We start from the raw sequence: 14,318 nt of genomic DNA on the forward strand, positions 1-14,318 counted from the left end.
TTTGCTGAATTCCCTCCAGCACTGTACTGGACTCTTCGCCTCTGTGACGGCCTACAATGCGTGTAGGCCGTCACAGAGGCGAAGAGTCCACTAGGTCGCCCCCAGGCTTATCCGATCTCCAAGATCAGGCAGTGTGAGACGTAGCACGCGGACCAGAGACCATGGAGAAACCCTCCGGCCAGTCTCCGGCTGACCCCGGACAGACCCCAAGCGCATCGGGACCAAAGCTGAAGGACCCACCAGGGCCCGTCCTAGGTGCCAAAGGGCCCGAATATCTAAACACATGAGGGCTGAGGAGCCGGTCGTGTCCAGGGCCGCCCTGCGCGTCGACGGGAGACATCGTGTCCCTCATGCCGTGTGTGTGGGGGGGGGTCGTGACCCAGCACATGTTGGAGTTGGCAGAGACCTGCCACGCCGGCGGGCGCCTTACCTTCTTAATTCCCCCCCCCCTCCTTCCTTCCTTTCTTTCTTCCTTCCCAATAACAATTTATTATTTGAAAATGAAACGCAAGAGGCTCTGAAGTGGAAATAAGGTTTGGAATTTGAAAACGCCAGAAACCGCTCATGGAAACGCATGGAGTGACTTGGGGGTTTCGCTCTTTATTTTCTAGGCAATGCTCTTAAGAATCTGGCTTTGTTTGTGCTGGAAGCCTTATTAATTTGAATGTTTTACGGCTGATGTGTGCATAGGAGGATGGTAATGTGGTAATGTGAATACCACACATGCAGCAAAATACCTTGAGATATACTGCAGTGCCTTGTAGCAGTGGGAGCTTTTTAATGTGTAATTTAATCTAGACTTTTAACAGGTGCCTCCACATGCCAATGGAGTTGACCTTGGGCAGGCATTTTGATCTTTGGTGGAACGATGCCTTCCGCAACAGATGTTGGTAACCTGAGTAACACCTTGCTCAAATGTACCTGAATCACAGTCGGGGGGGGGGGGGGGGGGGGGGGGGATTTAGGTATTTTAATGGCTGCAGCAGAGGTTGCAAATCATGTTTAGTGGTGCTGGATAACTTAATGTTCATTGCTGTAATAGAGTGTATGAAGTTGAGATTCAGCGTTTCATAATGAAGACTTTTACTGGAAGGTTTTTGCCAGTGGTGAGGTTGGTCATCAATAGATTACACATGACATGACTACTTGCAATTCATTGGGACCCTTTTTTTGACCGACTTTGTCTGGCAAGCAAAAGTGTCTAATTGAAATGATGTCGTCTATTCCTTGACTTGTATTATAACAAGGTGTGTTAAGTTCCACTGTTGCAAAAATAAAGAAAAAAAGTGACGACGAATAACACTATGCTCGATTTAGCGTTTTTAAGCACAAGCAACTATTCAGGCAGTAAATTAAACTACATCACCCAGTGCCCCAAATATCAACGGCCTTTCTTTCTTTCCTTTTTTTCCCTGCTTCTCCGAGACAAGTTGAAAATTACGGTACTTTAACCGGGCCTCTGTTAAACTGCCAGGGTAAATGTTGCGTTGGACTCAATGTTTTTCAAGGGGCAAATTGGAACGGCTGTATATCGTCTGAGCAGAGAGCTGCAGTTAAAGTTGTTAATCTTAGCATGGAGATCTGCGCTGGCAGGGCATGCAGAGCGTGTCAGCAGCGGCGCAAGTGAAGCCGCCGCGACCAGCGAGGGAGCCCACAAACACTGGACTCCATTGTTTTTTTTTCTTTTTATTTTGGGTCCTGTTGATCGCACACCGAAAGGGGAAGACAAGGCCGGGAGTTGTGGAAAAGACGTGCCGAGTGGTCATTTAAGTGCCCAAATGACTCCCTCAACCCCCAAAAAAACCCCTGTGATTCATATCAGTTGGTTGTGGTATACAGTGCTACTTATGAAAAAAAGAATGAAATGGGTGTTTTGTTTTTTCACCACAATTCCAATTCTTCTGCTGGCCTTCGTTTGTAAGCTGTTTGGTCAGTGGGCTTTGGTAGAAAATAAAAGGGTTTTGTCTAGGAAAAGTAAGGCAGCCCTGTGCTTGCATAAGCTGGAACCGATTTGTCCTGCTTAATCACCTGGAACGGTTGTTCGTTGTCGGCTGTGTAAAACGCAATCAAATGGACAGTTCAATTATAGAAAGAAATTGATTGTGTTGCCTTTATCAGAAGATAAAGTAGTCCTTGACACCACCGGAAAGAACCTTTTTATAAATGGAAGAACTTGTAATCTGAAAATTCTTTGGCCCTTGGCCCTCTTTAAAAATATAAATTTGACTTCTACTCAAAGACATTTCTCTATGATCAGCATTATTGTATGCAAAGGAGCTTCAACCTCGATTGATTTATGTGTGTAACATGTCATTAAATTATTATGGGATGCTTTAGCATCTTTAGACAAAGGGGTCAAATGCATGCATCATGTTCCACCCAATCCTTTTATTTCCTGGCCGAGCAAGACACAATGTGGCCTAAAACTTTTATTCTTATCCCTGTTTACTTTATTGTGCAAAGTTTCACATGGTAGCTTTATTCTCTTGTGTAACAAAACCTCTCTGGAACAGACACACAGACGATGACGTTAGGGTTTCTGTCTTTTTCTTTTTATTTAACTTAATGTACTAAACAAACAAACCGTCTCAAAGCTTTACTGTGGATTCCCTTTTCCAAACGGTTCCTGTTTTGGACAAGCTCAACATTCCAAATGGCACTGATCAAGACATTTCTTCCTATCCCACATTTTCTATCATTATTTTTCCTGACATGAATACAGGCCCAGGGACCACCCCCCCCCCCCCCCCCCCCAGAAACCAAACGACAGACAGGGCTCCTCCTGCGATGTCATGAGTCCGGTCTAAACAACAGCATATGTACAGGAGCCCCCGGGTCGGCGTCGCTCGTGGCAACGCGCTTTCTCGAATTGGGCGTTACAAATGGATTTCAGACGTTGTTTAGCACTCCAATGTGAAGAACACTTTTGACCTGGAGGTTTGCTCTCTGGCGGTCTGTCTCTCAATGATTACTGAGATGAGAGCGATGGTTAGAAATGCCATGACCCAGTTCATGTAGAGGCCACTTGATTGGTTTAGCTCTTTCAGTTGGATGCTAAGGTGGATTATGGTGCAGAGTATCACCTCTCCAATGTCAGAACCAGGAAGGAGATGGAAGGAGAATAAACTAAGATGATATTACTTTTTTACCCCGGATAAGTGTTCTTTGCTATTCTTGTATGAAAAACGGATATGCAACTTCTATACTGATTTCCCACCTGCATAAGCACAAGATGTATAGTAACAATATTGGCAAGCTTTATTGATGTTTTGCAAAGGACCTCGCAATGTTGTCTAAAACACTGGTTTATCTTTTGGTTGATCACAGGAGCAAGAGGACCCCAACAAGCTGGCCACCAGCTGGCCCGACTACTACATCGACCGCATCAACTCCATGGCTGCCGTAAGTGACTCTCTCTCCTGTCCTGTCCCCTGTCCAGCTGTGTGTCTATCTAGACGGGTCTGAAGATGGCCCTTCTCTCCGTCGCTCATGGTGTAAATATGTTCCCACGTCATCTTATGACCTCTGTAGGTGTGCCAGTTGGCTCTCTTTAAAACCTTGCTATATACAACATTCCCAGGTTCAAATTTTCTGACCCTTTTGGATCCAGACCCAAAGCAGATGACGCATCGACTCGGCCATTCAGTGGGAAACGGTCGGAGAAGTGGAGATGAACCCAAAATGACCACATTACTTGTTTTAAAAGTCAATAAACCGTTGGGTGAAATGACTTCACAGGATTACTACGTCCTTATTCTCTATGAATCATGGCGTTACTGCTTGTGGGTCATGCTCGTTTATAATCTGTTCAGTGTATCTGTTCTCAATGAAAAGGAAGATGGTTCAACTCGAGCGGTTCAGCAAAATTGTTATAATCAAACCAATTGTATTATCGAGATAGCGTATTTCAACCTTGGCCTAAATTTCTATTTCTATTTTTCTTTTTTTAATGCTTAACGTTTGTGGGAAGTATGGCTCAGAAGTTGCTATGTGGTTTCCATGTTTTCATACTTCTACAAAGTAACTTATATTGATCTTGCATGTCATGAAGGAGCGGGCAGGCTGAGGCATCTTGCTCCAGGAGGTCATCTGCCTACATTGGGGATCAAACCCATTCAGATTTTCGTACGTTGCTCACCTTAAAACCAAGTGCTCGCACAAACCAAGAGTGAATTCTGCTAAAAAATGGAGATGAAGTCCACCAGGAGTGCCGTCGTGCCACCACCCCCCCCCCTGAAATCCCCCACGCTTTTAGTTGGCAGACATGTAACGAGTGTTCTATTGGCTGCCATTTCTACCTCACCCCTGCTTTCACAGCAGAACACAACACAGGCGATCCCCTGTTGGCTCCCCACATGCCAGTCAGGTCTCTCTTATCAAGCGTAACTTGGACACATTCTCTTTCTGCCCGCGCTCTGCCAAGTGTTTTCTCCCTCTAGTCCGGCCGGAGGAGGCCCTTCTCAGCTCTGCAGGGACGTCACACCTTTGGCCTCGGGGGGGTGTACAGTTGGCGGCGTCAGGCGCTGTGGACAGGAGCTGCAAAGGGATCCGATGAGCATAGTTTAATTTTTGAAGGGTTTATACATTCATTATAGAGTGAGTTGGACAGGAAGTCATGAGAGAGGGCGAGAGAGGGAAAGACATGCAGCAATGGACCACGGGCAGGAATCGAACCCGGGTCACCTTCTCACCATGGCTCATGCTTTTTATTCATCCCCTTCTTTTGAGTCGAGCGATAGCATTTTGCTATTTGCATGTCGTCACCAACACGCACACGGTCTCAAACACAGCAGCCGTGGCTATGTTTCACTCCGACCCCGAAATAGCCACCTACACTTGAAAACAAAGCTCTGGTTGTAGGGCACTTCGAAAAACTGAGGGGTTGCAGGGAAGGACCCACGGCTGTCTAATGACATCCTGATGTGGACTTTGGCAGGTGAGCTCGAACACGCACAGAAAAAAACAAAACAGATGTAGAGAAGGGCCATCTTGGCTAGACTTGTAAGCACGGTGACCGACTTGCAGCACACCCAGAAGCATTCACCTCGCTCCCTCCTTCCATCCTCCCATTCCCTTCAACAAACAGCCGTGTCAAGCGTCAAAACTGAACATATTCATTTGGTAGAACGGGAGCCAGATCCTTCAATGCTTGACAGAGGTTGTCTCGGAGCCATCTGGACGTCAGGGAGGAAAGTTGACGTACAGTGGATTTTTTGGCTTCACCGTTTCTGGTTTACATGCCCTTGTCTTTCAGATCTGACTTTGTCTGGAAGTATCCACGGGGTTGCCACTGAATGTCTTCAAGGAAACAATGTTGAGCCTACTTTTATTATACACTCTGATGACTTCATGCCGAGGAGACTTGTGTGGCCAAAGTAGTGTAGCGTTTGTTTAATTTAAATCTTGATGTCTGCCGGCTCCTCCTCCATTGGCCCAGGGTTACCAGATGTAGTTGTTTGGATAATGGGATCACACTCTTTCTTTCGAGGGAAGCAGCGTTTTATCCTGTTGGTTAATGAATGTGATTGCCCTGTTAAAAACGTCTCTGCTACATTGGTTGATAATTAAACATTAAACCTCCAGTGTTGAGCAGCTTTAAAATTAATGCCTGATAAAGTGAAACGGAAGCCCTTTGCTCCCAAATTATGTCGGCCCCTTGATGTTGTTGGGGAACGTCTAAATGTGGCGAGCAAATGGATTAACACCAGCACTGGATAATAGTTGTCTCTTTGTTTCTGTCTTAATTGTTTCAGGCTTGATTAGAACTAATTGCATGCAAGATTTTTTGGGCATGCGTTGTATAGCTGCCAACAGCTTTTAATAGTGAAATGGAAAGGAAAAATGTGCAAAATGTGATCCTTCTGATTAGCGGTGATTGTGGTGACTAAACATGCGCTCTAATTAGCTCTAATTAGGTTGTGATTATACATTTTGCTAGTAACAAATCTAAGACATGCATTCCTTTTTAAAGATGGAAATCTATTCCAACGTTTATTGTCAAAGTTATACTTTGCTCTCTGTTGTAATGAATGGACTGCTATCCACAACCAGACCTCCTTTCAAAACAAAACTTAAATTTATTTTTTAACATTATAACCGTGTTTGTATTTAAAAAGAAAACAGGGTTGCATTCAAGCAGAGTTTGGTTTGTTCCCGTCTCACCAGCCTCAAATTCCACAATTATTAAATGTCTTGCTCAAAAGAACTGTGTTCCCCATTGTGTGTACATCTGCAGATGCAGACCCTGTTTGCATTCGATGAGGAGGAGATGGAGATAAGGAACAAGGTGGTGGAGGATTTGAAGACGGCCCTTCGCACTCAACCGATGAGGTGAGCGTCGGAATGCTATTCCCCTATCCCAGTTCAACATTTATGTGCATTTACTTCTGCAGCCCCTCATTGGGATCCATGACATATTCATTATGTTTATCTTGCCACGCTGAGGCATCAAGAACCACGTTCCATGTAAGGTTTTATGCTACAATAAATCATCATCTTCTATGTCATTTCGGGCAGTCGCCATAATAAAATAAAATTAACCAGCTTTTTTTGGTGAGAGAGAGAGAGAGAGAGAGAGAACAAGTGTCTGGTTCTATGTCTGGCCACTGTCATGTGGGGCGGCACGTACACAAAACCCTTGGATTGGGTCACTTGACATTTAGTGCACATACTGTATAGAATCGTTGCGGGTCTGAAAGCCCCCCATCAGTGAGCGAGGCTCGGTGTCGACTTTCACACTCACCAAAGTTGGCCGGGAAGGCCGTTTTCTTTGGTTTGTCCCTTCTTCCATCAAGCCAAACGGTCTTGCAAATACAATGTAACCTTCCCCCTTGCTCTCCTAAATGATTTACGATAACCAGACCTCAATGTTCCTACATTTAAACTTACCACAACTCTGTCCTCGCTCATTCATGAATGCACCTGCATGGGGACGGTAGCGTCAGTGCATTAGAGTGATTGGTGTGGCTGCCAACTCATTGTCTGCAAACCAGCTGGCTGTGGTAAATCGCTGCAGCGGGGATCTGAGTAGGTGCACCCGGCATAATAGGGATTTATAGGAGTAGCCTGGACAGTATATTTAATGACAGCACCCTGCTTCTTTCCTCCTTTTCAAATGCCTGACATAAGGGGGACAAAGGGGCAGTGTTTGGTGAGAACTGTGTGGCTCTGTGTGTGTGTGTGTGTGTGTGTGTGTGTGTGTGTGTCGGCTGAGGGTGAATAAATGTTTTAGTTCAGCAAACCCCTGTTTAAATCAGGTGTGTGGCACCGTTTGAATCCATTGGCATAGGTGCTTGTTGGTGAGAAAAGATAGCACAGCTAGCTCCCTATAGGATGTTTATTTTAACGAGTGGATGCTTTCGTTTGGAAAAGGTCAAGAAAAAGCATCGGAAATAATTCAGTTGGATCGCTTAAACCAAGCCGCGTCATCGTCATTTGTAGTAAGATAAGATAAGCCTTTATTGACTCCCTTAGGAGAAATTTGTCTTGGGCATTTGAGAGAACACGGGTGATGAAGCAGCACACCACACTCTATCTACACACAATGAAAACGTATACATATACAATCAAACTACAGCTCAGTAACACAGTAGTAGTAAGTAGTAGTAAGGGATCCAGCCAGCCTCTGTGTACTTTTATTACTGTTATTGAAATGTTAACGTATTCATATGAGGTGTCTGCACTGCAACGCCCGAGACTCACCGAGGGCTAGCTGAGCATGCCTCACAGTATCACCTGGGGGCAGCGTGTTTAGGGGTGAGATTTCCCCTGCCTTGTAAAGGCTCCCAAGTGCAAACGTGTGACATGTTTCCTTCTTCCTTGTCTTTATTGAGACCACAAGGTCGCATGAGGAGACGTCCACACCTCTTCTGGACACTTGTAATGGGCTCCTCTGGAGGTCCGTAGGGGCCCCCCCGAAAACATGGTAGATATGCAGGGGTGCCCAGCAGCCACACACACACAGACACGTAGACTAGCACACGTGCGCACGTGCAGGACATTGATAGCTAATCAGCCACACTGTTGGCGCTCTCGCTCTCGCGCTGACGGGGAGGCGTGGAGGACGAACGCCGCGGCCGCCGCCCCCCTCACGTCTTCTGTTACTCATGGTGTCGCCGATGCATGACAACCACCCGTCTGCAGGGGGCGTGTTGGCGCTGACGTGGGCCTCGCACCCGTCGCCCCCATGCTGAGCAGAGCATAGCAACCGGCGGTGGGAACGGTAGCAATGTGTACGCGTTACAGGCATGTTCCACGGTTGTCGCCTTGACGACGATAGGCTTCACAACTGACCACTCGGTGGCCGTTGCTCTATGAACATAATGTGACACTTTCTGAGAGATCTCGCTTTCTGTGACAATCCTGCTTGGCCTTTTCTGCAGTGTTAAATTCTAGTGAAGCACATTAAATATGCTGTTGTAGTTGTAGGGTCATTATAATAGTACGTGTTGGCTTCGTGCTGTACGCTTATTTCACTGTCCATTGAGACGCAGAGGTCTCTTTCACAAACATCAATTGCTAGATCTGCACCTAGCTAAACTGAAGGGGGCAGTCCCCAATTTAGCTGACAAATATTTGCTCTCTTCTCTAGCCTCTAACTCGAGCCTAAACACTTCTTTGGGTTGTGTTCACATGGGTGTGTTTCTTCCACTATAGTCAACAACACGGGTAGTCTTGTTTATGGATGACAGGTCTATCTACGGAAATGCAATGCCAGCCCCGCCCTCTGGACCAGATACAGTGGAGCGAGTGAGGAAACCCCGGAGGGTAGAATGAGAACGGAAGCAAGGGCAGACTGGTGGCTGGAAGAAGATCCTCCCGTCTGGTTTCCTGATATAATTAGGTGGACAGGCGGTATATTTGGCCCGTGGTAAAAAACATAAAATAAAAGCATTGACATATCCATTCCAACTGACAGCCTACTCATAAGAAATAATTCGCTTTAGAGGGAGAAGTGTGTGTGTGTGTGTGTGTGTGTGTGTGTGTGTGTGTGTGTGTGTGTGTGTGTGTGTGTGTCTGGAGCGTGGGCATCAGTGTATTCATAGATGTGCGCTGCAGGTCTCCGGTTTAGTCTGGCTCCATCCACACAGCAGCCAGGAGTGGTTATGGCACTGGAGCGGCACCTCGGAGGATCCGGCTCCCCCCCCCACCCCCGACCCTCATCCCCTCCCATGCTGCCGAGACTATGGCTCCCTGGGGGGACTGGTCCATAAACCTCATCTATAAAATCCCTTTCCTCCTCGCCACCATACGCCGTACACACAGCACAGACGTGGGCTCCCTGTGCAGCCAAGCTCGGCGCGTCTCTCTCGCCCTCCGTCCGGCCCCCTCAGTTGGGAGGCCCCAGGGCCCAGACGCACAGGGGGGGCTTCCGAGGATTTATTTGAGTTTGAGCCGGGGACGTATCGAATGACGTCTCCCTGCAGCCACCACAGACACCTCACCTCCTCGCACACGCCTCCCTCCCTCGGTCCTCGGGTCTCTAGTTCAGTGTCTGGAAGCCCTTTTCAGCAGAGAACAAGGTGTGTGTGTGTGTGTGTGTGTGTGTGTGTGTGTGTGTGGGGGGGGGAATGGGTGTGTGTGTGTTTGTGATTTAGGTCTCTGAACCCAATGTGTGTGCAGTTGATTGAGGTAACAAAGAGATGGCGAGTGTTTATGTGTGTGAGACACTCGTGTGGACTCACCGGCGGTTACGGCTTTGAGGTGAGCGTGACCTCTCCACCAACCCCCTGAGCGTTTCTTTTCCGCACGTCATCCGCAGAAGAAGAGCGTGTGATCCAAACCCCAGTGGTGAAACCTGATTCAGCGGAGTGATGCACTGGGCCACCCATATTACACCGTGGTGTTTGCTTGTCTTCTGCTCTGATTCAGAGTTACTTTCTGTGTTGAACTTCATGCAGGACATACGTTCACACAGCCCAGAGTGTTCATCATGGAAACAACATCACATGAACGGCATCCCATTAACCAAAGCTTAAAAAAACAACAGCATCCAATGGCTTGTTGGACACTGTTGGATATGACACAGGGCCGTATTGGCCAAGAGCACAAAGCCATTCTCGATAAACTGACCCAGGACCTGTAGCCTCGGCCTGATGGGTAGAGGGTGGTGGTGGTGGTGGTAGTGGTGGTGGTGGTTCTGGGTTATGTACCATGGGTCGTGCCTTGGCAGTGTCAATAGACACTGACTGGCAGGGTTCCATCTTCCAATAACATTGGGGATTTTATTTTTTTTTCCTTTGGTAATCATAATATTTCAAGGATATTTCAATATGTCATTTTTTTGTTGCTAATGTTCCTTTACAATTTGTTTGACAATACTCAACAGTCACACTTACGCGCGCATTGTATTATATATATTTTTCCAATGATGTATTTTAACTGAAGTCACAATTCGAATCAGTTTTTCTTTCTGGTTGGGGATTTTGGCTGGGCACTAGCTGTGTGCAACGCTGAGATCATAGCGTCGTCGGCAGTCATAAAGTAGGAGCTGCCTTGAACCAAATCTCAGAGGGGTTGAGAGAAGGCAACAAGGGGGGGAAAAAGCACGCCGCTCAGCCAAGCTTTAATGTCACAGAACTTATGAGGAGGAGGAGGAGAGGTTGAGGAAGATGAGGAGAAGGAGAAACGAGAGGAGACTGCAGAGTCAGAAGAGATCAGATCAATTTATGCTGTGGAAATCATAGGGGTGGGGGAGGGCGAGACTTGGCCTCAGATGAATGTTCAGTACCGAAGTCTACGCCTGCCGTGCATGTTTCCACGCACGCAACGCAACGCAAGACTGGGATCCTGCCGCCCGCTGGAACCGGTGCAGCACCACCGCCATCGTCATCGTCTTCACAGATTGGTTCCCCTCGCCTTCCCCCTTCCAAAATCTAATCTTTGTCAGAGGTGGGCCCCGCAAAACCACCAACCACGGAGGACAACATGTCAACATGTGAACTCGAAATCGTTTCCATTCGACCCCAGTGCGTCGTCACGGATACACCCAGACACAGAAGTTCCGTGCCAGGGTTCGGCTCTGCGTTGTTCTGGTCCCGGCGTCTGTCTGCCTGTCTGCCTGGCTGGCTGGCTGGCTGTCTGTCTGTCTGTCTGTCTGTCTGTCTTATATCTGAGGGGAAGAGCGTTGTGGATTCAATACACAAGATCCGTTCAGGCCAGGGCCTTCTGTTCTTCTGTGTGTGTGTGTGTGTGTGTGTGTGTGTGTGTGTGTGTCCATGAGATCATACAGACACGGCTGGGGACCGGAGGATTAAAGGATGCATTTGAGAGTATGTTTCCGGCGGTCCGGCCAGATGAACCATATGCGTCTCTGTGTGCATGTGGTCTTTGAATCTGGGATTAAATGTTCTTAAAAAGCGGTTGGACATGCAGTCATGGTTTAGGGTAAATTAGGCTTTGTTCTTTGTACTTTTCTATGCTTGCTGTGCCAAGGAAACAGTGGCTGAGAAGAAAGAAACTTGACTGCTACTCTTCTGAATTGTATTATTGGATACAAACTGTCTGATCTGCAGTAAATCTAGAAAAATGTTCAGATTCACAGCAGAGCGTTGTGCTCTGTTTAAACACCACCCTCCCTCCATTACGTTGTCCTTACAATCTCTTTCCCTCCCTCTGTGTTGGCCCTCTCTCTCTTGCTCTCTCTCTATTGGGTCCCTCTGTTGGCTCTCTCGATGTCTGTCTGTGCGCTCTCTTGTGAGCGGTCATTTATAAAGGCCTATCAGGAATCTCAGTGCGTGGGAAGATCATTTGCTAACAACAACAACAACTTTCCATGGAGGCTGGATGTCACATTCCAGCCCCTGAACAGAGTCTAGTCTGTCAGCGACGAGGCCTGCTTCCTCCTCTCCCAGCCGAGGGGGGAGGTCATGTTATTGTAATTTGTCTATTTATTGAGGTGGTGGAGTTGATTGGAGAAAAGACAATTAACGCTCTAGACAACGCAATGCTTGAGTTAAACTTCTCATACCGGTGCATATTTGGAGAAAGCTGATGGGTTGAGTCAACAATGAACCTAAAAAACAATAATATCGGTACATTATTACAATAAATAATCCTACAATTGTGTACAAGAAGTTAGTATTCCCTTTAACAAGTCGGTCACCAGCCATTTTCTCTTTTGTCCATTATTTGAAGTTATCCCGTTCATCCGTCAGCTGGCTTTGTGTCCCCACGCGTCACTCTCGCCAGGTTCGTCACGCGCTTCATCGAGCTGGACGGCCTCACCTGCCTGCTGAACTTCCTGCGCAGCATGGACTACGAGACGTCGGAGAGCCGCGTGCACACCTCGGTGATCGGCTGCATCAAGGCGCTGATGAACAACTCGCAGGGGCGCGCGCACGTGCTGGCGCACCCGCAGAGCATCAACACCATCTCGCAGAGCCTGCGCACGGCCAACGTCAAGACCAAGGTGGCGGTGCTGGAGATCCTGGGCGCCGTGTGCCTGGTGCCCGACGGCCACAAGAAGGTGCTGCAGGCCATGGCGCACTACCAGAAGTACGCCGCCGAGAGGACACGCTTCCAGGTCAGTCGGCCGCGGGAAGGAGGGCTGGGGAAGGGGGGGGTCGGGCGGGCTAAGCGCTGAGTCGATGTTTCTGACCGTGCTCGCCCGCTGTCCCAATAACGGCTCAAGTTGACAAAAAAAAAAAATTGAGATTCTACCACTGACTTCCTCAGATTGTAATTAGAAGTGTCTTGACAACATGATGGACAGGATCCCCACACTGAGACTCTACTTTTAACTTTAACCTTTTGCTTGGTCTGGTCTGTTAGCCGAGTGGCCCTCGTGGAGATGGCTCGCTCTGAAGTTTCGCCAGAGTCGTGTTGTTGCGGGAACTTTCCCTGAGTTGTTGCAGAAGGGGAGCGTTGGAAGAATGAGTGTTGGAGAGAGGAGTGCCGGCTAGAGTTTGTTGTGTTGGACTACAGAAACTGTAGCTTAGTTTTAGCTCAAACATTTGGGTGAAGGAGGGGTTGAGATTTGTCATGACAATATGGGCACTTCCTTCAACAACTCATCTCTCCAGAGAGTGAGATTTCAGAACGAGACTTCTACTGGGTTGTGAGTGAGACCCGGTTGGACACTAACAAAAGTTGTGTTCTCTGTAGAGATCCTTCAAATATTTTTGTCAGACATTGATGATAACAATCTCAACCCGTCAGGGACAAAAACATGAACAGACATTGATGGGTTAGGGATGATGGGATGCTATAGCCCAAAAGATAACATTGCAGCCAGTTTTGCGGATTACAGCTACAGCGTTCTCACTCAATACTAGAATTGGTAATTAGTCAGACCAAAAATGTTGCTTATATGGCCCATGTTGAAAAATCCTGAAGTTATCCTTTGAGGACTACTCTTTGGTTTCGTGCCAAGTCCCACATGACGTTGTGTCTCGTTTGCCCTTGGACGGCAACATGGCTTGGGAAGTATATGTGCTACGCTAAATGTGGTATGTTGTTTTTTCTTATTTTATTACTTATGGAACCCAAATACTTGGGATGCCATTGGTGAAGACGTGAGTCATGCGAGGTCTCGGGTTAATGAGGGCCGACTGGGTTGTTCTGTCGGGGGAGGATAAGTCATGGCGCGCCTGTTTTGATGACTCAAGGGACCCGGCGCCCGGCAATGCTCAGATGTGCACTTTAGCGCACAGGGTCAGCGCAACACTTAGCCACCCACACTGGGGACGTGTGGTGGAGGTATAAAGCATTGCGCTAAAAGCAACCATGGGCAGTTAGCATGAGATTGGTGGGGGGGGGGGGCAGGGGTCATAATGGTAACCCAGCATGACTGTGTCAACAAGAAAGAACTTAGTGGCACCGAGGGCACAGTAAATCGAGGCACCCTAGGTTAAACAAACACCACAGGGTGATTTCAACCAATGTTGTTACCCTAACCCTTTTTTGGCTGTTTTTGTAATGCTTTTAGGGTGTGAAACTATGTTGGAGGGTGAACAGCCCCCCCCACTAGACACTAGAGGGTTTGAGCAATGGCCTGGTTAAATTTTACGAGTCAGAATATCCTTTTGTAACTCAGTGTTGAATGAGCTCACCTTTTTAGATGGGTGCTCCTTTTGCCATAAGCAAAACATGTAAAACTAATGTCTTACATGTGTCTCTGTGTGTGTGTGTGTTTGTGCGTGTGTGCATGTGTGTGTAGACGCTGCTGAACGAGTTGGACAAGAGCACCGGTCGCTACAAAGACGAGGTCAACCTGAAGACGGCCATCATGTCCTTCATCAACGCCGTGCTGAACGCCGGAGCAGGGGAGGTCAGAGCCGCTGTCATTCTCACTCCTTCCTGTCAGGCCAACATGTTGG

The 14,318-nt window shown here is 47.6% G+C and overlaps 1 protein-coding gene across 4 annotated transcripts in view; it reads left to right on the forward strand.

Annotated features, from left to right (window-relative positions):
• Positions 1-14,318, forward strand: part of daam2 (dishevelled associated activator of morphogenesis 2) — a 76,221-nt gene that overhangs the window by 40,530 nt on the left and 21,373 nt on the right. For all 4 annotated transcript variants that reach the window (XR_013812491.1, XM_079752916.1, XM_079752918.1 and 1 more), the window contains exons 4-7: positions 3,328-3,402; positions 6,236-6,330; positions 12,190-12,523; positions 14,159-14,269. Coding sequence is in view for 3 of the 4 variants with exons in the window: in XM_079752916.1 (XP_079609042.1) it covers positions 3,328-3,402; positions 6,236-6,330; positions 12,190-12,523; positions 14,159-14,269 (615 nt within the window). In the remaining variant the exon portion in view is untranslated. The remainder of the gene's footprint in view (positions 1-3,327; positions 3,403-6,235; positions 6,331-12,189; positions 12,524-14,158; positions 14,270-14,318) is intronic.

This window comes from Pollachius pollachius, assembly GCF_949987615.1.
Source record: "Pollachius pollachius genome assembly, chromosome: 15".
Lineage (NCBI taxonomy): Eukaryota > Metazoa > Chordata > Actinopteri > Gadiformes > Gadidae > Pollachius > Pollachius pollachius.